This window comes from Numida meleagris, chromosome 4 (genome assembly GCF_002078875.1).
Source record: "Numida meleagris isolate 19003 breed g44 Domestic line chromosome 4, NumMel1.0, whole genome shotgun sequence".
NCBI classification, from domain to species: domain Eukaryota; kingdom Metazoa; phylum Chordata; class Aves; order Galliformes; family Numididae; genus Numida; species Numida meleagris.
In genome coordinates this window covers 8,116,260-8,142,352 of record NC_034412.1, presented here as the reverse complement: position 1 = coordinate 8,142,352, position 26,093 = coordinate 8,116,260, and the positions used below count along the sequence as shown (strand labels likewise).

General features: G+C 45.2%; 1 protein-coding gene across 4 annotated transcripts in view; it reads right to left on the bottom strand.

Moving 5' to 3' along the window:
* The window catches only part of SENP5 (SUMO1/sentrin specific peptidase 5), a 64,519-nt gene that overhangs the window by 28,443 nt on the left and 9,983 nt on the right, over positions 1 to 26,093 (bottom strand). For 2 of the 4 annotated variants that reach the window (XM_021394664.1, XM_021394661.1), the window contains exons 1-5: positions 11,987 to 12,138; positions 5,236 to 6,815; positions 1,909 to 2,014; positions 1,612 to 1,759; positions 926 to 973 (exon numbers count right to left, since the gene is read on the bottom strand). In XM_021394664.1, coding sequence (XP_021250339.1) covers positions 926 to 973; positions 1,612 to 1,759; positions 1,909 to 2,014; positions 5,236 to 6,193 — 1,260 coding nt within the window. In that variant the 5' untranslated portion in view covers positions 6,194 to 6,815; positions 11,987 to 12,138. Of the gene's footprint in view, positions 1 to 925; positions 974 to 1,611; positions 1,760 to 1,908; positions 2,015 to 5,235; positions 6,816 to 11,986; positions 12,139 to 26,093 lie in introns of those variants that run through there. The other 2 variants (XM_021394662.1, XM_021394663.1) reach the window with 2 other exon arrangements.

Here is a 26,093-nt window from a genome sequence, read left to right as displayed (position 1 = left end):
AAAAGCAGACACAAGCAAACAGATACAATCTCCAGTACCACAACCCTAGCACATGCTCAGGAAGTACGGAGAATACTAATGAAGAATCACCACCACCACCAATCAAAGCAACAACGCTCTTTCTTCTGAGCGTGAAGATTTCAAGAGTTGGGTTCTGCAGAGCTCATCTAAAAATGGCTTTGTTTGGTTCTTCCTTTGTGGTCTCACCTGAAATTGTTCAGCTCTACCAGTAAACAGATGGCTTTTTATAATTGCCACTGCTGCAAATTTTTGTCACGGGTCGTTTTCTTGATTTTTTTTTTTTTTTTTTAGTTTTGTAAGTGCCACACTGCAATTGGAAAGCGGTAAATACTCTGCTGAGGATGCACAAAGCAGAGTGCTGCAGTCACTGCTGTGTCCGTTCCCGCTCACCAGGCACACAGCTGAAGCTCTCTGAGCAGCTGCGGGGTGAGCGAGCGCAAGCAGCACATGAGCACGGCTCAGCTGCTGCCATTCATGGTCTGCCATCTCAGCAGGAATCCACCTCCAGTAGAAGCTTCAGCTAAAATACCGGACTGGTGAGCAAGGGCATGGATAAAGCGCTTCAGAAGCAGACAGGATGGGGACAGAAACCACTGGGAGAGAAGGGATTGTGGGATGGGAGAAAATAGGGCACCCAACTTCCACAAGGTAGGTCGGTAAATCAGGCTAGCATGGAAACCACCTGCAGAGCTAATGCAACAGACTCCCAAAACAAATAACAGCGCTGAGAACTGTATTTTAGTGCAGGAAAGGAGGAAACAGCAACAGATAGCAACAAATTGCAATTGAACCGTGCAGAACATCACCGAGCAAAACCTTAACGCTGCATCTGAAACATTCAGTGCTTCACCCTTCCATCTCAATCTCTCATTACGTACACTCACATAAAAACAAAGACTCCCACCTTTTCAGGGACCGCATCCATGATGAGTTCACCGTACATGTTAATTATCTGTAAGAGTTAGCAAATATTTTAGTAAGTACAGAATAATTTTGTAAAGCCCGAATCCACAAGTTCCCAGAAAAGCAAGACCTTTCACACTGAAAGCAGCAACAAGGAGCTGAGCAATTACAGGAACGTTTTGCTGTAGTCTGAAGGACATGCGCTCTGGAACTAATAGTGGCCTGCCCTGAGAGAGGCTGTGTAACTGGCTGCTTGAAGCCTGCTCCAATCTGGAATGCAGTTTAATTCAATTTAAGTGTACCAGTGCATGCCCTCAGCTCTACAGCCTTCTTGGTTTTTGGCTGGGGGCCACAGCCTGCTGCTTCACTCTGCTGTTCTTGTACTCTGCTTTTCTGGCACTGAGCTCGTGAGGAGACACTAAAACATACATGGGTAGCTGCTATTTTCTCAAAATAGTGAAACATCACTTCTTCAAAAGGAAGCAGCTCAGCTGGGATTCCTCTCTTCCACTCTTGTAACCATTCCTAATGCACCTGCCTTTATAAAAGCCACTCACCGTGTTCCCGTACTTCTCAACTACGGGCAGTTTATCTATAATGCAGCAGAAGGTGAGCAGCTGATAGATACCCTAACATAAAGAGAGCTAAAAAGGGGAAGGAACCACACAAACACCAAGCGTCTCTGACCTGGTCATTCAGCCAGTTCTGGCCTTCCAGTGTAGCTAAATCGTCCATATCTAGCATGTGCTTATTATAGAAGACCCGGAAATTGCAAGTGGAGGTTTTTGGATGTTTTTCCCGATACTTCATGATTTCCCTGGTGATAAAAGGTTTTCTAAAACAAGATCGAAGAAGCAGAAAAAAAGTCAATGTCAAGGTCATATCAAAAAAACTCTAATCCTTTAGATGTTAGACATGGAGCACACAGCAGCCACGCGAGCAATGTGTCCTTTATAAAGTCTAGAATGCGATACTGCTACACACCTATGGGAGAAATCTTCATTAAAAACTTCTTTTAATCTTCCCATGACATCTTTTTCACAGAGTGGAACTAAACTGCCATACTTCTTCATAACTTCATCTAGGAATCCTTTAAACATACCAGAGAAATGTAAGTGCAAACATGTAAGAAACCCTCCGAGTTCATGAGCCCAACAAAGCAGTCGTTTCTTCCAAGCATGAGCAGCAGTCATTCTGCACCCAGCAGCCACACAGCACCACTCATGGCATTTATATATTAAAAAAAATCTAATCCTGAATTGGCAACATTAAATAAAAGCAGGGGCAAGGGGAGGAGGACAAAAATAAAGAGGCAGAAACTTGATCATTCAGCTTTACAGGAAAAGATCGGACCCCATTCTCACCATATACGCACATATCTCCATCAAACTAATTGTATCAGTACCATGAGGAAAATCCAGCCCACTGCCTGTTTCGATTAGCATCCTAAGTCATTTTACCACAACATGAAAGGCTATCGTTTACATGCAACACTTTTCACTGAAAAGCCAATATCTTCTCCTCATGGTATGCAGAACATGCTCTGGTCAGCAGTGCCTGCAGTTTGTTCAGCTCCTCCGCTGCCACCACTGCCATTGGAAAGAATGCCAGTCTCTCAGCAAGGTTAACTCATTTACCCTAGATCCCAGGCATGGCATTTAGGGCCATGGACAGCCACATCAGCTTGCCCTTGTCTGAGAAAGCGCTGGACAACCACAGCACCAGAAGCAAAAGACAGTAACTGGAAATTAATGGAGAGGTGAATCGTGGAGGAATTAAAAATAAACTAAAAAAAAAAACAACCAAGAACTAGGGAATAGATTTTTTTTTTCCTCAGACCCAAGACGAGAATAGTGGAGACAAATCCCACCCAAGCATCCAAAACTAATTTGAGATTGAAAGAAAACAGAAAACAAAATTTCAACACTTAGCAAATATGAGAAAGAAAAAAAAAAAAAAAGACCAAGTTCTCCAGCTTTCTACAAATGAATTTTCAACTGCAGCAGCAAACATGTGTTCTATATACAGAAGGAAAGCTGGATCTGAGAATAAACACAGTCCAGGGCAACTGCACTAACCCAAATTGCAGCACTCATCTCAGGCCTGGGCACGATGGGAGAGGGCATCACTGGACTGCAATACACACCTAGTTCTCTGCTTACTGAGGCAGCTAACAGCTAACAACATTTTCTGGAAACTTTCAAAGATCAGCATGGGAAAAAGCAAGACAAGAAACATCTGACAGAATGAAGTGCCTGGAGAAGACCACTAAGAAAACCAGAAGGAAAGGAGGGAGACTTCTATCCCTTGTATCTTAGTAGGCAGTGACAGGAGGGATGCCTCCCCCTGACTAGACATCTATCTAGAAGACACCTGGGACGTGCAAGTACCTCATTCTTTTAATACATCCCATTTTTAAAAGCTTTTTGTTCATATCCACTACAAGGACTGTTCTCCTAGTTACAACTCACAGCAGCAGAGCTTTAGGAGACCCTAATTCTGACCTCATTTGAGCTGGTGTAAATGAGTACCTTGAGAAGGAAGTTCAGATCTGATACAAGATCATACAGCCATAACAAACAGGAGTTAGAGTCCTGCTCACATCAGAATGCTCTGAATATCATTGTCCATTAGCATCCACAGCCAGCTGTTACAGAGACATTCAAAGCTCAAGAGCATCCTAACCAATCTCCTTCACGCATCTATCCTAGAACTCCTGCCAGGTCAGCAGTATCTTTCAGGGGTGCAGGTAATTGTTAACAACGCTCCTAAACGGGTAAAAACTCACATACAGAGTTACACCAAATTCAACATATTCTTTGCAGGTTTTCAGCTGAGAGGACTCAGAAGTGTGCATGTATACATAAGGCAGACCTGGCATCAGGCCTCAAAGAAGAGCCCTCAGCCATGTGAAAAATACAAAGCAGTCCCACCTACTTTTACTGGGAAGCTAGGTAAGAATTCCCTTAAAATTACCAAGTGTGAAAAACTTGAGCCCATTGGCCGGCTTTTCTTTTTCTGCAGCTGTTCAGGCCTCCCACAAACAGGAGAGGAACATGACAGCCTATCAGACTCCAAAACTTTGCTGCCCCAAGCTTGGTCCTTGGCTGTTAGAGAAGGACTACATCCCTTTTTTTCTGCTGGACAAGCTTCAAAACTCCGTTGCAGAAGCTCTCTGCTCATTGTGGTACTGGAGTTTATCTCAGTTTCTTACTCAGTGCCTGGTTCCTGCTGGATCACGTCAAGCCAGTCATAGAGAAACGCATCCCACACTAACTTGCATATATGAAAAGCTAAATCATCTTTTGAGGCCCAACTTGTCCTACACATTTTGCTTTAGGGATTCAATTGCAAGTTTGAGGAAGGCAAGGAGAATCTAGGTGAGGCTGAAAAAGCAGGGCAGAAAAAAAGAGAGCACATCAAACTATTCCTCTAACGCTAGCTGACACCAGCTTGAGCTTTATGGGAATTTACAAGGCCAATTTCTCCAAAGGAAGACTTCATTTACCAGAACTGAGCATTATATTAGTGGCACTAGGTAGCATAACACATTGACTTAGTACTCTTACTATGTGCGTAGTATGCTGGTATATATAAATAAGACACCGATTTCTATTTTTATTATGGTCCACACTAGGTGCTATCAGATACTGCACGCTCAGCATTGACTAAAAAAACCCCTCAATATTTTTGCTAAACCTGCACTCCAGATGAACTAGTTCTGCCTTTTAAAAATAATATTGTGTAAGAGGATTCATTAAACCTCCTTCATGAATAAGCATGGAGAAAATCTCCATGCTATTAAAACCTGTGATAATGAAATTATGTGATTTAGTTTCAGTTCACAACAGAGCAAAAGATGAGTGAATAAGACTGGAAAGAAGTATTAGAATACTAAGTGTTTTCAAAAACCAAGTAAGGAGTAACAATTTAAAACCATTAAAAAATTGGAAATTTTAACCCCATATCATTGCCTTAAACCACGTGATAGAAGTCATTTAAAATGTCTACCAACATTTTTTCACAACCATTCCAATCAAATTACATTGCATTCTCTAAAATCAGAAGAAGCAGAGGCAGCATTCAACCATCCCTCAAAACAGCTTGCCAGCTAAGCATCAGTTTGGCCTTCATTCACACAGTTCTCCTCTCTAAAGCCTCGTTTCATTAAGTGTTATGCTCAGTGCCTCTTACAATTCAAAATAAGAACCCATTTTAACAAAGCAATTAAAGCAACATTAAACTCCACGATGCATCCAGCAGTTTTCAGGAACTCTTGGAAGCAAGCCCTACGATGTGTAAAAGATATACCACAAAGCCACGCTGCCAACTGCTCGTCAGCCACCCGGGAAGCTTTCTGACCATTCCTTTTGCCTCCCTTCTGAGTTCCAGATTTCAGTCCTGTGCTTTCTGGTGAAGGCTCCTCAAGAGGACTCTTACAGTAAGGGTGATCGAGGAGCTTTGCGCTAAAAATGTCCAGGTTCAAGGAGCCCTCTACTTCCATTTGGTTAGAGCTGTCCTCATTTTGTGCCAGCTCCATGGATAAAGGTCCATTTGCAAAATCGTCATTGACATCAGAATCCTGCAAGGAGGATTGTAACAGTATCATTCCATCCACACCCATAACCTCATACGGCTCTGCATCATCTTGACCCGAAACCGCAGTATCTTTTGCTATCACGCAGATCAAAACATCAGAGCCGCAGTCCTCTGCCGGAGCCTCGCCGATCTCCACCTCGTGCCCGGTCTCTGCCTGCAGAGAAGCTCCAGCTCTCAGTTCAGGTGGGACGGTGTCAGCGCTGCCTTCCTGCCCCCCAGCTCCTGGCTCCTCGGAACGCAGCTCAGCACGCAGCGCCGCGTCCTGCACGTGGTTGCTCTCGGATGCACGCACTTCGTTCTCCTCACCTGAAGGTTTGGGTGCGTTATTGTTCATATCTGATAAGCTGTACTGATTCCAAAGACAGTTACTTTTAGATTTCCAGTAGGAAAACCAGTGACACAATCCACCTTCAAAATCCCGCCGGAGCGTCTCTCGATGGTCCCTCGTAACTTTCTGTACCCACCTTGGCTTGATTTTTCTCAATTTACAAGTTTTGCCTCTTGCTCGAAGTTCTGGGGATTTTATAATTCTATACCGAAACCTAACCATAGAAAGTTTCTTATGCATCATAAATAAAGATCTCTTTTTTACATTATTATGGCTAAATTTGGACCTCTTTACAGTTGTCAAGGGGCCACAAGTTCCATTCCACTCCTTTTGCAACAGCATTTCCTTTTATAGTTGTTTAAAACTACCAGGACTGTGTTGCCCGCACCATTACTGCTCTCCTCCCCACCATACACAAAACCAGCTTTCTTTACAGGTAACGCAGCACCACGCTGCCTACCACATGAGACATAACGAATGTTGCCAGAGACGCTATTAAGAGGAGCGCCAGTTTCTAATTCTTTGTCCAAGGGATCTTCACTCTGAAAGGATTCATTGTTGAGTTTTCTTACTGCTTCTCCAGATGGGCTTTCAGCTTTCAGACCAGGACAGGAACTTCTTGCCCTCAGTATTTTTGTAAGGAAAGCTCTATGGTTCAACAGTAGGTTTTTGATAAGTTTCTGCATTTAGCTGCACATCAGGAGCCCACCTGCTCTGGAGCTCAAGTGCCCTCCTTCTGCACTGCAGACTTCTGAACAGTTTGTTGTGATGTAAGCTCTCAATTAGCTGAGCGCTCCGTCTTTTCCTCTTAGCTAAGAAGAATTGCTTTTGGAAGCAGCATTTCCCGAGCTCCCCAAATCCAGCGGTCCATCCTCTAGACAGGGCCAGCAACTGACTTCTTTTCAAAAGCAAATTTCTTCTATGTTTTTTCATATTTCTGCTTCATCGTGATCTTGCAAACCAGCTGAAAGAATAAGGGAAATAATTTCAGAGTTAATTGGACTGTGACATAATAGCAAAACACCCAGGCACACATTCCCCAGGCAATGTATGTAAAACTCCACCCGTTCTCCAAACACAATCCCATGTTCCCCAGGACTTGCACTCTCACACCAAAAGAAAAAAAAAGCAATGGTTGCAACAGCTTGGAGAGCAAACAGGCTCTTCTCATTTACCTCCCCTTGAGGCACAGCCACAAACAGGCAATCCCCACGCAGCCCACACTCCCTCTATGTAATTTCTGACACTGGCCTTAGGTGAAATCTTGTTCAATACCCACGTTGCAGAGCAAGCATGGTTAACTAACTTGCCTCTAAAGGCTTCTTCAGAACAGGACTTTGAAGCCCAAGTTAGTCAACAAGTGAGTGCACGTACCTGATTCCATCACTGTTGTACAAAGCGAACTCTTATTCCTGCGCAATAAACGCTAGCAGTGCTCTGAAGGCGCTTCACACGCTCACACAAACCTTTCCCTTAAGGGACCAGCAATGTACTGCCACAGAAGAAATTCTGATGCTCTGACTCTATAAAGCATGACACAGCTTACTTACTCTGTGAAGTGGTTCCTCTGTATTTACATTAACAGCTCACTCTATGAAACAAAGCCATCAGCTGCTATAATCGGTGTTTATCTTTGCATTAACAAAGCAAAGACAAAGCAGAACGCCAGTTAATCATCTTAAACTACCTTTCCCCTCTGAAACCTGCACCTCAAAGCAAGCACTAAGGATATATCTCAGACTACACAAGAGTGTAACACCTGCATGGCAATATCCATCCATCCTCGCCACATGGCTCAGTTAATTGACTCATTAGCTCAAAGGCAGAAGTATCCAGAGCACAAGGGGAAGGCATCAGCCAGGCATGACATGGGATGGCTCACGCAAATTGTTCTGGCCTAACCAAGTACAACACACACTGTATTTCTGAATGCTGTGTATTTGGCTCAAGTTCAGAAATGGACTCTGTCTCCCCCCCCCCCCCAACCAGCTGATTCTGACTTACAGACTATCATCACAAATATTTTAACAGCCACATCCAACTCAAGACCGACAAACACGCATCATCTAGCTGAAAATAAAGCACTACCAGCTGGACTTTAAAGGTAAATAACAACGCTAGGCACCTGCAAAACCAGGTATTTAAAGTCAGACTTGAGAAGCTCTTCTTTATTTTTGACTCTGCTAATCTCAAGTGTAAACAAGAGGAGGCAGTTTTTGACTTTGTCTTCTGGAGAGGGAACAGAAATGCTGAGAGGATAAAGAACATCACTGAGCACTCGGGTAAGGTATTCCCATCACACAAAACCAGCCAACTCGGAATGGACCTGGGCTACCTCCACCGGCAGAGGCATACAAAACCATACAGCTTTACAGTTTGAACACTCAGTGGGGCCTGGATCTTTTGTAACCCTCTGCTGATCACTGCACAACTTAGTTATCATAATAAATCTGGACACAGCATCTCTTCAAGCCTATTTGCTCATACTTGCTCCTCTAACATTTACGTATTACTCAGCATTAGTGCACCTTAAGCTTGCTTTTACTCTGCAAACTCTACTTTGTCTGTCTGTTGTTGTACACTACCTCCTCAGCATTCCTCGAGTGGCCCCAGTGAGCAGCAGCCAAACCACACTGCTGCTAGGGCAGTGCCTTCCAGCCACACTTCCATCCAGTAAAACAAACAACCCAGCAAACCGCTGCGTTCTCAGCAGAGCCACGTGCACGCAGGGCTTCTGCTGGGCTGCTGGTCTCTAGTACTGCAGGAAGAGCACAGCACATCAGGTGTCAGTGCCACCGCTTCTCAGTAACACAGCATTCACCCAATAACTGGGTAACATACCCACTGGATTTTCAGCATGCTCCTGACCAGTCTGGACTCCTTGCTTCTTTCCTCTCTCATAGCAGAGCCTGACATGATGCACCCCCTGCACGGATGCTGCCTCGGACACAGAGCAGGCAGAGCAGCCGCCGCTGTTCTGAACAGCTGGGGTTGCACAGGGGCTGGAACGCCTGCAGCTGCCACTGTCGTACCCACAGCAAACAGAACTAATGGCCACAGTGGGAAAAATACTGAGCTAGATTCGAGCAAAGCTAAGTCCTGACAACAAAAAGAACCTGAGGCAAACTTGAATTGAGAGGCAAGAGAGGTGCCACAGTTTCAGTGCAATCGATTGCAAAAGCAATCGATGTAGCTCATTTGTACATTAGTGTCACGAAATCCAGCTGCCTAAGCTGCAGCAAGGGGAGACGTTAGGAAAGCTGCTCTGCCCACTTGTTCTTCTGCTTTACATTATAAATTAAATTGTTAAGACATTACCACTTGAATGACTATGTCTGTGGTGTGGTCTATGGTGTACACACCAATTTTTCCACACTGAAAGTTTCTCTGTGTGAAGAAGTTTCTGCTTAAAAAGAAAAGGTCTCACAAAGCCATTTAATCCAAGCAAACCTTTCCTGCCCTCCTCTCTCCCTTTCCAAACACAATTAATTTTGAGTCTGGATCCCTTTCGAGCAAAGGCCTCCAAGAAAGCAGCTAATCCCAGGCCTAGGAGCTGAAACAGTTCCCTTTTCTAATAGCCGCATTACTTAAAAGTGACAAAAGATAATCCATACGCAAATATTTCATTAGAAGATGCTGCTTGAAGAACTTACTTTCCCTCAGTGCTACAGGAGTATTACTGGTTTTACTTGGCAACGTAGATCAGCAAGGCAAAGGGCGGCTTCAACATGTGCTGCTAGAAAAGGAACTGAAATGAGCAATGCAGAAATAAAGCAAGCCAAAGTCTAAGGACCTCAAGAAGAAGTAAATTCTCAGCCTAATAACTGGCACGGGTGGAAAACCGTGGAAGTTAGGACACTTCTGCCACTAGAATTCACTGGGCTTGAGCAAGCTATATACACCTGCTACACGTGAATGCTGCCAGGAGTTATGCCAGCAAGATCTTAAGAAAAGCCCCAGATGCATACCTTCCAAAGATCATACATGAACGAAATTTACCATCATTAGCCCTCACCCTTCCAGCTGCGTTTGACATGCCACCTGCCAATGTTCCAGTATTAAAAGACACAATCACTTTTGCACTGGACAAAGACAGCCCTGAACAGTTCACCTTTGTACCAACAGCAGACTCTGGTCACCAATTTGCTTTGGACTAAAATATTTTCTGGGAGCTGTTCACCACTTCAGTTTCCAGAACAGAGAACTATCTCGAGAGCTCTTGTAACTCACCAACCAGCACGTCAACATGACATAAAACCGGCCTAAAACTGAGCATCTGCACAAATCGGAATGGAGGGCCCCGCTCCTGCAGTCAGTAATAAACACAGTGCAGGTACACGCTGCACTTTCATAAGAGCAATTAACAGCACTCTCTGCTTGCAATTTCTGTAGTTGCAGCTTACCTGAAAGCTTACATGGTTGCAGCTTCAAGTGAAATCTGATACTAGGAAAGATAGAATGTATTCACTTCTTTCACCAGTTTTAAACCTGCTGTGGTTCTACTCCTCCTTCATCTTTGGCAGTCCCATTTATTTTTGGCAGCTTTAGAGAACTAAAACACTCAAACAGGAAAGGCAACGCCGCTAACAGCACACTGCCAAAGGCTTCTGACACCCAAAGGCACCTGAGCACGGGAACCTTCTGTGCCCCTCCCTGAGCACACCCAGCACATCCAGGACCCCACAGCAGCATGGCTGCCTACCATCCCACCACTGCTGTGCTGGGTCTAGCTGGGCAGCCAGCATCTCCAGACAAACGCAGCTGGGGGTAACAGCTACAGCTGCTTGCTAACTCCTAGCGTTGTTCCCAGACTACAGAGGTTTTGGTATTGCTATTTAAAACGTATACGACATTTGTTTTGAAGAGCACCAGTAAGGTAACCAAAGCAAACAGCCTTGGGTGTGTTGCCTTCCATGGGCACCAGTGATGCACATCACCCACTCCCGTGGGAGGCAGCAGCTCTTGCAAGCAGCAATGATCCCAGCCGTTCCCAGCAGGCCCCAGGCCAACAGGCAGGGCACGGAGCTGGGACAGACCCTGCTCACCCCCCACCAGAATCCAAAATCAGAAAGAGGAAGAGGAAATCGGGCTGGTGTCACTCTCAAAACCACTGCACGGCCAGAACTAACCTGATAAGGTCAGGAAGTCTGAATCAACTCAGTTACCATACGCAGAAGTAACGCATGCCCAAGCACTGGGAACTACGTCCTCTCTCCTCTTCCTTTTCTGACCCACTCAGCACATTTCTGCAAACTGTCCACCAAACATTCAGCTCTGTCCCAGTGGCGAAACAAGCTGCGGGGAAACATTCTGACAACACATTAACACCAGGCCGTGCAGAAACTGCCAAAGTCCACGCTGACCTCCGTTATCACAGCACACACAAGGAACCTCGGGCCCTCGGCTGGGCCTCTTCCCTTCTCCCAACCACGGCTTTCAGGAACCAGCCCCAGATCTCACCCAGTTGGCCGCATGTCTGCTCAATTCATTCCTGGCCTTTTTTGTGTGATTTGCCTACAGTAACACCCTCCTTTAGGCAAAACTAGATTAGCGCATCAGCTTAAATAGCATGGAAGAGAAGTACTATCAAAAGTCAAGAGTGCTGGAAGTGACAAAAAAAAAATCTACATTAAAAACCCCGAACTGCTTTTGTACAATGAGGCACGAGGACATAAGAGACTTTTAATTTCCAGTTTTCAGACTGACTTTAACGAAGCGCCCCTCACGCCGTGCCCCTCCTTGCGCACACCCCTGCAAGCAGAAGCAGGGAAGCGGTCCGAGGCCTACCGGACCCGGCACAATCATGGCACAGCGGTAACGCTCCGCAGGTCGGTGCAGGCGGGGCCCACGGCAGTCCGGGCCGCAGAGGCTGCCGCAGCCGCAGGGAGGGCCCAGCGCCGCCTGCACCAGCCCGGCCCGCCGGGACAAGGCCGAGCGGGGAGCGCAGCCCGCGGGCACGGCAGGAGGGCCGAGAGCCGCGGGGCGGAACAAACAAGCGCGCGGCGACCGAGAAACCCCGCCGCCCCCAGCCCGCAGCGGGCGGAACGCGAGGGGCAGCGCACGGACGGACGGACGCTACCCGGGCCGGGACGGACGGACGCTACCCGGGCCGGGACGGCCCCCCCCCCGCCTCACCTCGGCCGCATCCCGGCCTCCGCCACCGCCACCGCCGCCGCCACAAGCCGGGCCCGGACGCGCTGCGCCGGCGCTGCCGCGTCAGTCCTGCGACGGGGCGGGGGGCACGAGCGGAACCGGCAGCGCGCCTGCGCCGGGCCGAGCGGGGCCAGGAGAGGGCTCGGGCCGCGGCCTGCGGGGCCGCCTGCCCCCATATCGTGCCCCCGCATCCTGCGCGCCCTCTGCTGAGGAATGGGGGAGAGCTGTGCCCGTGTGAGCGGGAGATGCCCCCAGCCCGCTGCCGTGTGCTGCCGGGCGGGGGGAATCACGCTTCCCCTCGCTGCGGGGAATTTCTCCAGATAAAAAAAGGCAGAGAAGGTTGGGAAACAGCCGTGATGCATCGTTTTTGCTATAGCTTTGCACGAGGGGAACTGTTCAACGATCACACCGTGCCCGTTGTGTTGCGGGTGTTACAGTGTCCAGGCCGCAGGTTGTGAAATGCCGTAACAAAGAAATAACAAAAGAGATTTAGAAGACAGTGCAGTAATGCGCCACACAAAACAGAGTGGTCAGTGCCAGACAGAGCTGCTGGCTTTTATTTGTTTGTTTGAGAATCGTCCAGGCCAGCTCTCTCATTAAACACATGCTTTCCTAAGCAGCCATGTGCTCTTCCTGCACACTAAATCCAGCCAAGAGGGGCTGAGCGCTTCCAGGGCAACAGGACGAGTCCTCTGGCCGCTGTGGAGCACGCAGTAAATAGGGTGCGTGGTGCAGGGCTCAGGCTGCGATGGCAAAGCCGAAGCACAGTAACTGGAAGGAGGATTCCTCCCTGTTCCATTGCAGCGCTCTCTGCTCTCAGCACGGCCTGGTCCAGGCAGTCATCAGTGCCGTCTGCTCCGGGCACTTGGGATACATAAATGGGAGCCCGAGTTCATGAGATCCTCTTAAAAAATCACGATTTGACTTTTGAAATGTGAGTTTTTATGAGGCTTCTGGCTTTGCCTGTGAGGATCGGCCTCATCGCACGTTTACGCTTCCTCTGTCCATGAGGGCTGGTAGCAGGGCCTTAACAACTGGAAGCTGAGGTTCTCGGATGAATAAGACGCCCGTAAACACAGAGGCTTTATGGAATGCACGAAAGACATGAGACGTGTAAAATTTAATAAATAAGTAAAAGCCAGACTTGGCAATGCGGGCAGAAAGGGCTGAATACCAACTGCATGGCTGTAACATTTTTGTGGCCAAACTTGCAGCCTCAGTGTTTTAATGATGGGAGACTTTACTGCATTTAACAGAAGCCTGGATTTGATTCTCGCAGAATAAAAGGGCTTTTGAACACTGTAAATGCAGCTTCCTGACTTCATTGATCATCGACACAAACACCAGAACTAAATCGCCTCCGTGAGCTAAAGCAACAGCCCTGCTAATTTGGGCAGTGGTGAGCTCGACGGGAAGCTGTTGCTGGAAGAGGACATGCAGCTTGAGCTGAACCAGTTGGCTGCTCCGCGTCTCATGCAGCCAAGCATGAGTACGGCCAAGGTAAATCTTCCTATGACCATGTTTTATTTGGAGGCTGCTAGCAGTCGGTCTGACTTCACCAAAGAATGCAAACAGCCACATCAGGAAACTCAGCAAAAGATTATTAAACCGGTGGGGGTTTAAGAAGGAAAATTGATTTTTTCTTTGTTGTCACTGCCTAGTTTTCCGTGTCCGAATAGGAATAAAATTAAGGACCACTCCAAAGCACTCGCACATTCCATAGCTTCGAGTTGTGATGGAAAGCCTGTACTGGCAGAAACATCCGTACATCTCAGCACATACTTGCCACTAAGGACATTGGAAGGATTGTTTTAAATTGCAATGAAGCAAAAAGGCTTTAAAAAAGATACACTCACAGCAAGTGAACTCTACGCAGAATGCAGCTGTGGACAATGGAGTGCTGGGTACTCCTTGGGTCACGCTCCAGCAAGTCTGAAGTTTCTCCAGACTTCATGAGGTTAATCCTAGAGCAGGGCAATATAAGGGCTGTGAAGGAAGCAACACTGCAACAGAAATACTCCAGAGTGCTCTGTGAGGAAGCAGCCTCTCAGCACAACCCAGTCCCTGTGCCTCCAGCCCTGCCCAGCTGAGGCAGAAAACGTGGAGTGGTCAGAGCAGCTCTGCCCTGCGCTGCCCTCCTGCTCAGCTCCCCTCTGTACCAAGGACGAGTGCACAGCAGCTCCTGATTAAAAAAAAAAAAAAAAAAATCACTCCAGCGTATCTTAGAGGTGAATCTCCTAAAATTGAAACACTGACTTCTATCTTCAGTTAACAAAAGCAGTGTTTACACTTTCAGTTCAACAGACTTGATACAGATTAAGCCTTATATCACTACAGTCATGTATTGCACTGACTTCCTGTATTACTCAGCAGTTCTAAAACAGCAAAAGGGCTTCAGCTGTGATCCCACGGTGCTGTTTGATAGCTGCAAACCTCACTGAAGAGGCTATGAAATTTCCAGCTGCTCGTCTCACTGCATCCTGGTTAGCTCAAGCAAGGGCTGACCACGTAACAAACACATGCAGCAAACTCTCCCTTGGATCTCCTGGTTTAAAAACAAACACTGAAAACAAATCAAACACTTTTCAGAGCAGACTCCTCATAGCTGGCTTAGTTCTCAGGGTGTGCTTTGTGTCCTGCACAATTCATTCTAGGGAACTTCAGGCAGAGGTGTGGGTCTGGGTGGGGATCTCTGATATTTCCATCACTGCAGGGTGAGTTTTCAGTTCCTTCTCTATGATTGTAACCCCATTATACAAATATGGTCAGCTTTTAATGTACAAAACCACTCCTACTTGCACATTTACTCAACTAAATTGTAAATATCTGTAATTTCATAGCTATAACACTAATAAGGATTTCACCTTGTCCTTCCCTCTGCAATCCTTTTCCAGATTGCAGGGCAGAAAAGATCTCTGTTCCCAGTCCACTTGGCATGCAAGTCAGAATAGCCCAGGCCTCTTCTGCCAGTGGCTGAAGTGAAGATGCCCAGCACTGCGCTGAGGGATGAGGAGCCTCAGCCTGGAAGCTCAGCTGTGCCACTGATGACTGCCCTCAAACAGGTGGGAGCAGCCAAGATCCAAACATTTCTTGCTGCTCACAGAGGGAACGAGTTCCCACACCTGGTGCTTCTCAGATCTCGCTCTGCAGGACACAGACAGGGCTGCTTCCCTGCCCTGCAGGTATGTTTTGAAAGCAAGCGGATTGAAATCATCAGGCCCCACACAGAACTGTAAAAGGGACTGCGGTGAAAGGAAGGTGCCCTTCCTTAACAGTCTTTAGCTTTGGATGTGAATACTCCATAATTATATCTGGCTGTATGTCTGCACTGCACAGACCAGAGCTCACTGTGACTATGTACAAACTATATTTAAACTCACTATTCCAGGTACCATGGGCAGTGTTGTCATGGTACCAGGCAGAGCCCGCTTGTGAAACAGAAAATAGGCAGGTGTCTACACTGCTCTGCAGCTCACCAGGGCTGCTGCTCAGCCAGCTAATTACAAGCCAGTTCCAGGTACACTTTTACGTGTTTAGTTAGGCAAGGAAACCAGCTGAGGAAGTTTCTTGCCTCCAGTCACATTTTCGCTCCTCTTTCTCTGTTCCCCTCCGCCTTCCCTCAGGGTATGCCAGTACTACTGACTGTGAAGCTCAGTGACAAATGAATGCATGAATTGATCTACATGGGGGAAAAGAAAAAAAAAAAAGAAAGAAAGAAAGAAAGGCGGGGGGGGGGGAAGGCAGCAATAATACCCAACAGTTTTCCTCTGGAGCTGCACAGGGGCCACTGGGGCAGGGGGAGGGAGAAATGGTCAAGGCTGGAGGGGCAAGGCAGGAATGCAATCACCCTTCAAAATGCAGAAATTATGTCAGCGCAAATTGTTTTACAGAAAGAATAAATGTGGTCTCTTCCAGCCAACTGTCAATATTCTTCATTAAAACATGTTGGTTCTGTTCTCTCTAACAGTGACACACGGGTGGCAGGATCTGGAAGCAGTGCCGATGCACAGCATCCTACTAGTACATTCTGTCTTTTGCTTGGCAGCCAAACACGGGACTTCCTTTTGATGCCGCGTTGCCATTTACTTACATCGGATTGTGAGGGGCTGTTCCATCGGAAACAAAAGAGTGAAATGGAATAAGGAATAAATAAGAGGCAAGACAAAGCTGTCACTGCATTTCTTAGGAGCTGAAAGAAAAAGAGGCAAAAACCTCCTGCAGCACAGACTTGATAATCACCTTCCCAAATGATACTGTTATTGTAATTGCCAAACTCTTTGTAAAGCAGCATATATAGCTACAGTCGTTGCAGCACTGGAATTGTCCACGAAGAAGAACATGTAGCGTAGGAAAGAAATAAGGATGTTACCATCAGTGAAAATCTTAATTATCGGGAGAGGCTGGAGAAGCTGAGATCATCTTCAAAGAGAAAGGAAAGTGCTGTAGGGGCATTTCTACATATTTTCAGGTCAGCGGAAGGGAATTGTGTTTATACATTTTTCTTAGCCTGAAAGAATTTTAAACAACTAGGAGAGAATAAGATGAAATGGGGAGTTCAAATGGAAATCTGCAAGGATATCAGTCTTTCCCAGTGTACCACCAAGACATTGACGCAATGTCATCTGGAGCCAGCCTGTTATAACTGAGGCTTTTGAAACATAATGAACTTTGCCATTTCAAATTAGTACTGACAAACAAAATAGCTGACTTATCTCTACTCAGAAATTACTCCAAGGAAAGAAAATGCAGGCAATTTAGTAGGAGACTTGGCACTTACAGAAAGTATTTGTGATGACAAATTTGTTTTTCAGACATCTCTGTTTTCTGTGTTGGAGTCGCAAATCAAAGGGGAAATAGGGGCCACTCCAGTTTGGGAACTTTCGTGTCACAGAGGCAGGCATGGTTTGATCTGGGAATTTCAAGAAATGCCCCTACTTCAGAGACATCAGTTCATATTGTGTCCTTGAATTTCTTCCAAAGCCAGGCAGACAGCATCCTGGCCACATGGAGGGATGTAGAAGTGTTCAGGAACAATCTCTTATTCCTCCCAGTCCCTGGAGAAGTTACAGAAAAAGCCTCATCTCACTGCAAAGGAACTAAACCTCTTAATGGAAAAGTCTTCTGTATAATGAATATCTTCAAAACAAATGTAAATTCTCACACACTGCTAATGTCAAATGAGAAACTCCTGTGCAGGGCTGAGCCCCAGGTGAGTAACCAACCTTATTAGCTTGAAGCATCAGTTGCTGGCATTTAAAAGGTGTGGCTGGCCCATTATTAATGACTGTAAACACTTGAACTTCAAGCTGATAAAAGTTTAAGTGCATAGATGGTTGCTAATGGCTGAGCATTGAAATGGAAAACTGGGTTCGTTAAAGGACTCCATTGTATCATTGAATATACACAGAAACACAAAAACTTAACCAAAACAAAACCTGTGCAATAGTTCTGGAGTTACACTAGCATCAAGGAACATCAGGGATCCTTACTGTGCTGAAATTTATTGTGGGACTGACCAAAACCGGCAATGTAGGAAGGAGATATCCAGTACAAACTTGCTGCCTAGACCTCTGAAGTGAACAACGAAGTACATGCCTCTCCAGTGGCATGCCATCCTATCTAGTTTAAAGTGAAATCTCTAGCTGGATAAGCCCTTCTTTCTCCATTCACTAGGTGGACCCAGGCAGCTCCAAAAAGTTGAGAGAAATGAATCGTACCTTTAGTGAAGAACAGTTTCTTCCTTGACTAATGTATCATCGAAGGCAATGGAGAGAGACCCTAATGCAACAGCTCCCAGAGAGGGATGTGATGAGAGACTGCAGGCGATAACCTCTGGATCCATAAGGATGATGTTTAATCCTCATGTGCAGCTCAGTTGCTGGCTGAGCCCAGCCAAGCTCAGTAGCCAGACAAGTCCCTTCTAAGAACACAGGTTCATTTCTCTCCTGCACAATAAATATTTCCTTGCCATAAGAAAACACTGTGCCTATTGTTCCAGACAAAATCTTGACTCGTTCTTATTTGACCTAGTTGAGATTTTGAGTCATTTTTGACATTTCTGCATTGCAGCACCGTCAGCCCATACCTGGAATAATGTTATAAAGATCAGGGGCTCAAGAAGGGTAACTGTAAAAACTCCTGGAGTCTTTAACGGCTAGTGATCTAACTTTTGCACTCACTACTCTTCTCTGGACAGGTCAGAAAGATGTTCATTTAAAGCATATTATGTAACTAACTAGTTATCTAAAACTAGTAATTTATTTAAAAGCAACTCACATTTCTTGGACACTTTTTTTTGTGATCCACCATATAATGTAATCTAGAATCTTTTAAGATGTGTTAATTTGGTCAGCTGGTCTTTGAGCAGGGGTTGAACTGTTCTGCAGCATTCATGAAATGAACAAAAAGCATTTGAATGCATTTTTAACAATACAGTGCCAAACTTCCTCCTAGGAAGAGGAAGGAACCTCAGAGCCTGGCACTGGGACATCCTCATTTGGCAACATCCTGTGACTTAGTTCCCATTTTGTAAAATTGGAATAATAATTCCCTACCCAAGGTCGGGATCCTGTAAAAATAAAAATGTTCTGGGCCCTCAACTAGAAAAGACGAAACAATACACAGCTATCAGCAGAGCTTGCAATGTTATCTGGTCCATCTCCTTGTCCCAAAGTGGGATCAATGACACCTGATTCCTGACCACCCAAAAGTGGAAATTCCCCGGTCTCCATAGGCAGACCACTCCAGGAGTTATTCATCCTTTCCATTAGAAAGATTTTACCAACGTGTAAATCTCCCCTGCTTTAACTTTAGCCTAGTACTGTTCAATCAGATGAGAGAACAACTTGTTCCCATCTTTCCTGAAGCTACCTTTTACCTAATGGAACACCTCTACCATGTAGTTTTTGGCCTTTTCTATTCAGACTAAACAACCTTATTTTGGAACTCCTGTTTTCTAAAGCTTTTTCTTGTTTTCCTCTGACTGCTACCAGCAAGCCCCTTTTGAACTACAAAGATCAGTTTGTCATGATGATTTTGACTTCTTACCCTTTCCAAACATAATTTTACATGTTCCCTCCTCTCTCTGTTGCCATCTCTAGATTTAACACAGATATCCTCTTCCCGCAGCTCACCTGCTCAAACAAACCTTGTAGTCACACCTTCTTTGTAGTTGCTTGGGATTCTTAAAGAGTAGGTTCCTCCCCCTTTTATTCTGACTCAGAAGTTCTCAAACAATTTACTCCCATCAATTTGTCAAGGCCAGCATACTCAGAAGAGAGATTTCACGCTATACCTTCTTCCTTTTCCTCCTGCCTATCCTTCCTGGACAGCCGATACATATGAGACTAGCATTAACTGGATGAAGCCTTTAAAGTGTACGTTCAAGTATCTAGTAAAATTTATCCTCTTTACTCTGAAGCTGAGTGAGTTGCAGAGCCTCTGAAAGGATAAGGCCTTGACTGATGGAGTTTTTCAAACTATGCATCACTTTGATTCCTTTCCCAATATGCAAAATAGTCTAAAATTCTCTATCCTGGATTTCATTACTCTAAAAAGACATGAAAGAACAATTATCCCTTACTCATCAACAACTACTCACCAAACCCTAGCTCTTAGCTAGACTATTCTGGCTACTTAAAAAAAATGGTTTTGAAATTTCTATTTCCAGATTGCCCTGGCAGGTATAACTGTGACTTTGCAAACAGCTACAGCTGTGTGTGCTAATTGCTTTCCTCTAAATTATGTATGAGACGCTTTTGACTGATGGGAATTCTCACAACAGCATGCGATAACCATTGGCAGTGGGCTCCTGAACTGGTGGGAACTCCATCACCTGCTGAGGTGCAGAAAAGCCAGCTGCTAGCAGGCATTGAGTCCCTGACAGCATGTGTGCTGAACGGCAGGGTCAAGCTCTACCTGCTTTCATCTCCTTTTCCAGTAACTGCACAATGGGAAATTTATGTGTAAGCATTACATCTGCAGATAACACACCCTTTACTTTTGGGATTAGATCAGAGAATACTGGAGATTGGCTAATTTAGATGAAGCAGAATATAGGGTGTCAGTGACCTGTGGAAGACAATCCATTTCACTAAAAAGGGCTTTTCAAGCTCTGGTCCCAGGTGCAGTAGGGGTCTGTAAAATGCAATTAGGAAAGCTAGAAATCAATAGACTTAAATTCACCACATATGGGGTAGTAGCTTTACAAGATATTTTTCACAGGATACATAAAATAAAAAGGAATAGCAAACACTACTATAAAGAAGAGTACAAAATGTATATCATGAGCCAACACTTACCACTGCTTTTTCCCAGAGGGTTTATCACTGCTGTCCAGCTTAAAACACTTCAAAAAGCTATGGCTGAAGGTAACTGTAAGCCTTGTTGTTTAGATAAAAAGTCTGGCGTTCCAGGGAGCAGCAAATTATATCAGTATTTTTCTTTTCCTCTACACATAAGAATAACTGACAGGGAGATATAGTCTGGAACCAGGTTGGCTAGAAGAAGAACTTCATGTCTTGAGTTGCAGGAGCATGACAAGGAGCAGCCAGAAGGATGAGGCAAAGCAGCCTGTTAGTGCTCACTATTGCTGTTTTTATTGCCTTCCCAGGAGGACATAAAGGTTGCTGTGTGAGCAACCAGTGTGACATCTTCATGAGTTTCACAGCTGTGTTTAAGAACTACATTTAAACAGGATTCCCAGCCAAACTGATGGTGAAACTGTGGTGGACCTTTTCCTAAGCAGTATTTTACTGCGCCCTTCCCACAAACTCAGCAAAGATAGAAAGGGCAGCAAATATAAAACCCAAATTACTGTGGGAGGATGACACATTATAATCCAGCTGCACATAAGGTCAGGAGGAGGGAGGCAGAGCAGAATGGGAAGTTGTTGTAAGAACACCCAGGAGCTCCATTTCTTGTCTCCCTTTCCTCCCGTGCAGTAGAAATGACTCTTTGGCCGTGTCCCACCCAGAGGCTGGCACTTGGGAGCTGGAAAAATGTCCCAGCTTCCAAGCCTGCTCCACAGAAGAGACGGGCCACATGGACTCCTTGTACTTACAATGAAACAGCAGATTGCTAATAAGGAAACGAGTTCTCCGCAGAAGAGGAGGAAGGGGGGGAGGAAGCTGATGTTCCCAGCCACATATCACAGATGCAAAAGGAGACAGGACAGAAGGCATTTGTCTGGATCTGACACAGACTAACAGCATGGCACAGGTAAGGCTGGAAGTCATTCATGCCTCATTTCTCCCACCTGTAAATTATTCCTCCCCCTTCATCCCCACAGGCACATCATTATGATTGCTCAATTAATTAACAGTTTAAAAGAGCTCTGAGACATTCAGATGGAAAAGAAGAATTTTTTTTTTTTTTTTTATTTCTGCTTCTCCAAAACTGCATGCATAAACACTGAGATTTATAGGTCCTTTGCTGCAGAAGAAGAATTGCTTCCACTTCACAGATGGAAGAGTTAAACCATGGAAATCTTAATGCACATATTTTTGTGAAACAGCCTCAAATTCCTTGACCCATTTTCTGTGTACCCAGCTACATACAAACACAGTTTGACTTCCAGAGGGCTGAGCGCTCCCAATCCTGAATCCTGTACCAGCCATCAGTGTAGGCAGGGACACCACCCACCAGGTCAGGCTGCCCAGGGCCCCATCCAACTTGGCCTTGAACACTTCCAGGGATGGGACCCCCAAGCCCTTCTCCGCAGGGCTGCTATCACATGGCTCTCCTAGCACAGCAAGTTGCAAAGAAATGTATCACGTGAGTGAGAGTTTCTCTGACCAAAACAATTAAGACTCCCATATAAAAATAGAACGCTAAAAAGAAATCTGCCCATTCTGCTCTATTATTATTTTTAATAGAAGACCCAAGTTCCTGTCAAAAACAAGAGAATAGACAATTTCCAGCCAGCTTTTATGGCACAATCTTTTGAAATACTCAGCCATCTGTCTCAGCAGGAGTGCCTGGTGTTCAGCCCTTTGGAAAAACTTGGCCCTTCTTTGGGAACACGGTGCTTTTGAAACTCTGCTGTTAGGCCCCTCCATTTCTTTGTGGAACCGTTCCTTCCTTGAAAAGCACTGCTTTTTGTGTCTATTGATACTGTCCTCGGTGCCGCAAAGCCTGTCGGCCAAACAGGTAGAGATGGGTTTGAAGTGCAAAACTGGGAAATTTCTCCGAGTGAGCCCTCAATCCAAGGACAAGTGAGGCAGGTTAAGTCCACAGTTAAGTGCACCTTCATTTAATGTTGCTTACAGAAAGCACTGCAAACGCATCTTAGCAAATTTCCAAATGAGAATTGCTCACAAAAATAAACTCCTTTTCCCTTAGAAACGTTTGTTTCCTCCGCTCCGCTGCCTCTTCCAGTACTTTCTCTTCCCTCTCTCACTGCTGTTGAGACTTTGTCTCCGGTTAAGAAGTAACAAAGCAATGGCACGAACTGCTCCTGACTCACAAACATCATTAATAGTGGGATCCCAGTCTGGGATGAAAAATCAGCTTCCAAATAGGCCTCTCCGTGGGTTAATAAAATCAGCTATACAGACAGAAAAATTCTGCAGCAGGTGAATCGTCTCGCACACAGGGACCATGCAAACAGAGACAGCATGATGCACAGCACTACATTAAAACAGAAATATGGTCCCCCTGTAAACACCTACATCTGGAACCTGCAGTGATTCCTCTTCAGAGAACAAACATTTCACAACAACGTTCTGAACGCAGCCCAGTGAAGCAGAGCACTAGCCTGGACATTTGCCCTCTCTTCTGCTACTGGTGCGTTAGAAGAACACGTTACTGGTCTCCTTTTTACAAATACAGATGAAGCTCCTTGTGTCTCTCTGTAATAGAGACAAAACCTTGTTACGTTCAATGGAGCAAGAATGCTGACAAATCACTGAGAACACTTTTTATTTCTTAAGTGAGCCAAGAGGCATTGAAGCTATATTAATACCTCCAAACGAAGGGCCATACAACCCCTCCTGCTACTACAGAAACCTCCGTGAAAGTTAACAGCAAAATTCCCACCAGTTTCATTGTGAATGAGACTTCAGGCCATAAGTCTCTTCTGTAGAGGGTTTTCTACCAAATGTTAGAAATCTACTTTTTCCAACAGAAAAATAAAAAGTCAATTGTTTCATTGTATTATTTTTTTTTTTAAGCTGTAACCAAACATTTCATTTTCAACTGGGGTCAACCTCAGTTGAAAATTTCCAGTTCCCATACGTCCTTATGAAGCAATTGCCCTGTATCCCTGACATGTTCTGATGCTAAACTCAACTGACACATACTAGCTTGATAATGCTGGGCAATATGTATTGAACTTTCCATACCCACACAAGAAAAAAATCAGCATATCAACATTCTTCTCCACGTGCTCTCCCAAGTTTGGGGCACTGGAATGGCTCCCCAGAGAATTTTCATAGCATGGAGCTTGCCAGAGTTCAAGAAGTGTTTGGATGATGCTTTTAGACATATGGTCTACTTTTTGGGTAGTCCTGTATGGAGCCGGGAGTTGGACTCGATGGTCCTTATGAGTCCCTTCCAACTCAGGATATTCTATGATTCTTTGAAAATATTGGAATTTTTCAAAAAAAAAATTTAACTGTACTGCAATTTGTGTCGACAATGGCTACCACCTGGCTTGGCCCTACCAAAGTTAAGTTACTCTGAAATAATAAAACATAATTCAGAACAGAATTTGGCCTGAAGATCTCCATGTCCCAAAGAGCCCCAAAAGCCTTCTCCTTGGCTCTGCTCGTTCCTTTTGAGGAAGAACCCAGCGGAAGGAAGGCAGCCAGTGTGACTGCCAGTTTTGCAGAATCCATGAAACTCTTGGGAGTCGTGACCCCAGTTCTCTGGCTCTTGGATTTCTAACAGAGGACTCTATTGAAAATGATCCTCCCCAGGGCCCCAGGATGTTCACCGTTAACCTTACTGAGTCATGAAAGAATATCCAGCCCGTAATACAACAACTACAGCAACTTCCATATGCTTCAGCACAGCAATCTCAGAAGTTACTGAAATAATTTAAGGTATCAGCCAAGACCTCGTTCAGCAAAACTTAAACCCCAGAAACTGAACAAAACTTCAGCACTTGCTTAAGTTTAAGCACAAGTTGAAATGCATGTCTGAATGGCCTTAGGAATTATGCAAATGCTTAGATGAATCCAGCACCAAATATGAATTACTTCAGAAGATAGAGAAGCAAGTAGTGCAATTTAATCATTTTTATCTCCTTACCAAGAATGCACAAGTTCTTAGAGCTAATATTACAGCATCTTCTACTGTTGCCAGAAGCCAAATGACCTATTCTTTAACAGTCAAGCTCTCCTCATTTTCAAACTGCAGATTAGTCCATTTACGCTGAACAGTGGCAGAGAATGACAATTTCATAATACACAGATTGAGTGCAATTCCACTCACATGTTACATTACCTTGCCCTTATTTCCACTGTACTTTCACTTGCAATTGACTGTCACGGTAATAAGGTGGTGCTGCTTCTAATCTCAAATTGTATACTTCCTGGGATGCTGGCAATTCATTAGATACAGCCATAAAGTGGCTAGCTGGATCTGACCTTGAATCTCAATGCACAGAAAAATCAACGCATGGTGATATTCATATTAACAGCCTGCATTAAAGTTACAGTGTGAACTGGGCACTTCCATAAAATGCTGAATAAAACGAACCTTCAGCAATATCACCGAAAAGGGCAGCCAGCACCTCCCAGCAGACTGTCAGCACTGTCCACAAGTGATCCCACAGGCATGAAGGCTGATTGTGAAAATGCTCTGCACATGACTAGTCCTTACTTCTGCGAATACTCTCACAGGCTTCAGCACTTTCAGGGTCAGGTCCCACAGCTGTACCGCTGACAGACAGTGCAGCGAGTGCCAAACACGCTGATTCCAGTGCGCCCTCCTTGCAAAAATATCAGTGAGGCTGTAATATAATCTCTGAGAATGTCATTTTAGGAAATGAATGCTTTGCAGCAGGAGATCGTGATCCCTCAAAAACTGAAGGAAGTCCTTAATTCACTGTGATCCAAGGAGAAGCGCACATGAGAAAGTCGAAAGGAATTAATAAATAGTGCCACCAAAGAGGCTTGTTGCTAATTACAGTACAATTGCCACAGCAAGATATACAAAAGAGCTAGCTGGGAGAACATGCCAACTTAGCCTGCCCAACTCCAGGGACTGCTTGCTAACAAAATGCAGGGTATTCTACTTCTAGGTCACTGATTTCAATCTGGCATCAAAGGAGAAAATGACTGAAAGTTAACTCCAGCTGACAGTGGCGTGAAAGCAGCAGGGTGGATCTCGGCCCACTTCCTGGCAGACTGGAGAACACAACCCAACTATTTGTGATTAGTGGAAGTCATAAAGCTAAAGATTCAGGCTGCGATTCAACAATACAGCAAATGCAGCTGTAGGACAAGCTGATGCGATGCACACAATTCTGCTGATTCCAGCTTCTCTAAAACCTTTTGACAACTGAACTGTGTATAAACAGGTGCTACTGCAGATCAGATATTGTCAGGCCTCTCACAGCTGGAAGAAAACTCCAGGTTGCATACACCAACCAATTCAGTATAGCTGTGTGCCCATAGTTCACTCATATCCAAACTGCCTGGTGTCAGGGGTCACCAAACCTCAGCCTCCAGGCTCCATCCTTCAGTGACAGCAGGCGCAGGCTGTGCTGGAACAGGCACATCAGAACTGCACTGTTTTATTGCTGCTGGTCACTCTCTGGACTGAAGACAAATAAAGATGCTGTGTACACCTCCATCTGTCCTGGGAAAGGGTGGAGGGTGCCAGATGTTTAGCAAGTCACTCAGGACACATAAAGCCACACAGGCATTAAATGGCATAAATAGCGAGGCATTAAATGGCACCATCCCTGCTGGCACCACATCCCTGCTCATCAGCACTCCATTCATTTAAATACTTTACAGAGAGCAGGGAAACGAGAGATTAGAGAGATGTGCTGCTGCCTTTGATAAGTCTGAAAATAGGAGCAACGTTTGTGTTAATCCTGTAGCAGTAATAGAGAAATGACGTGATTAACTGCAGTTGC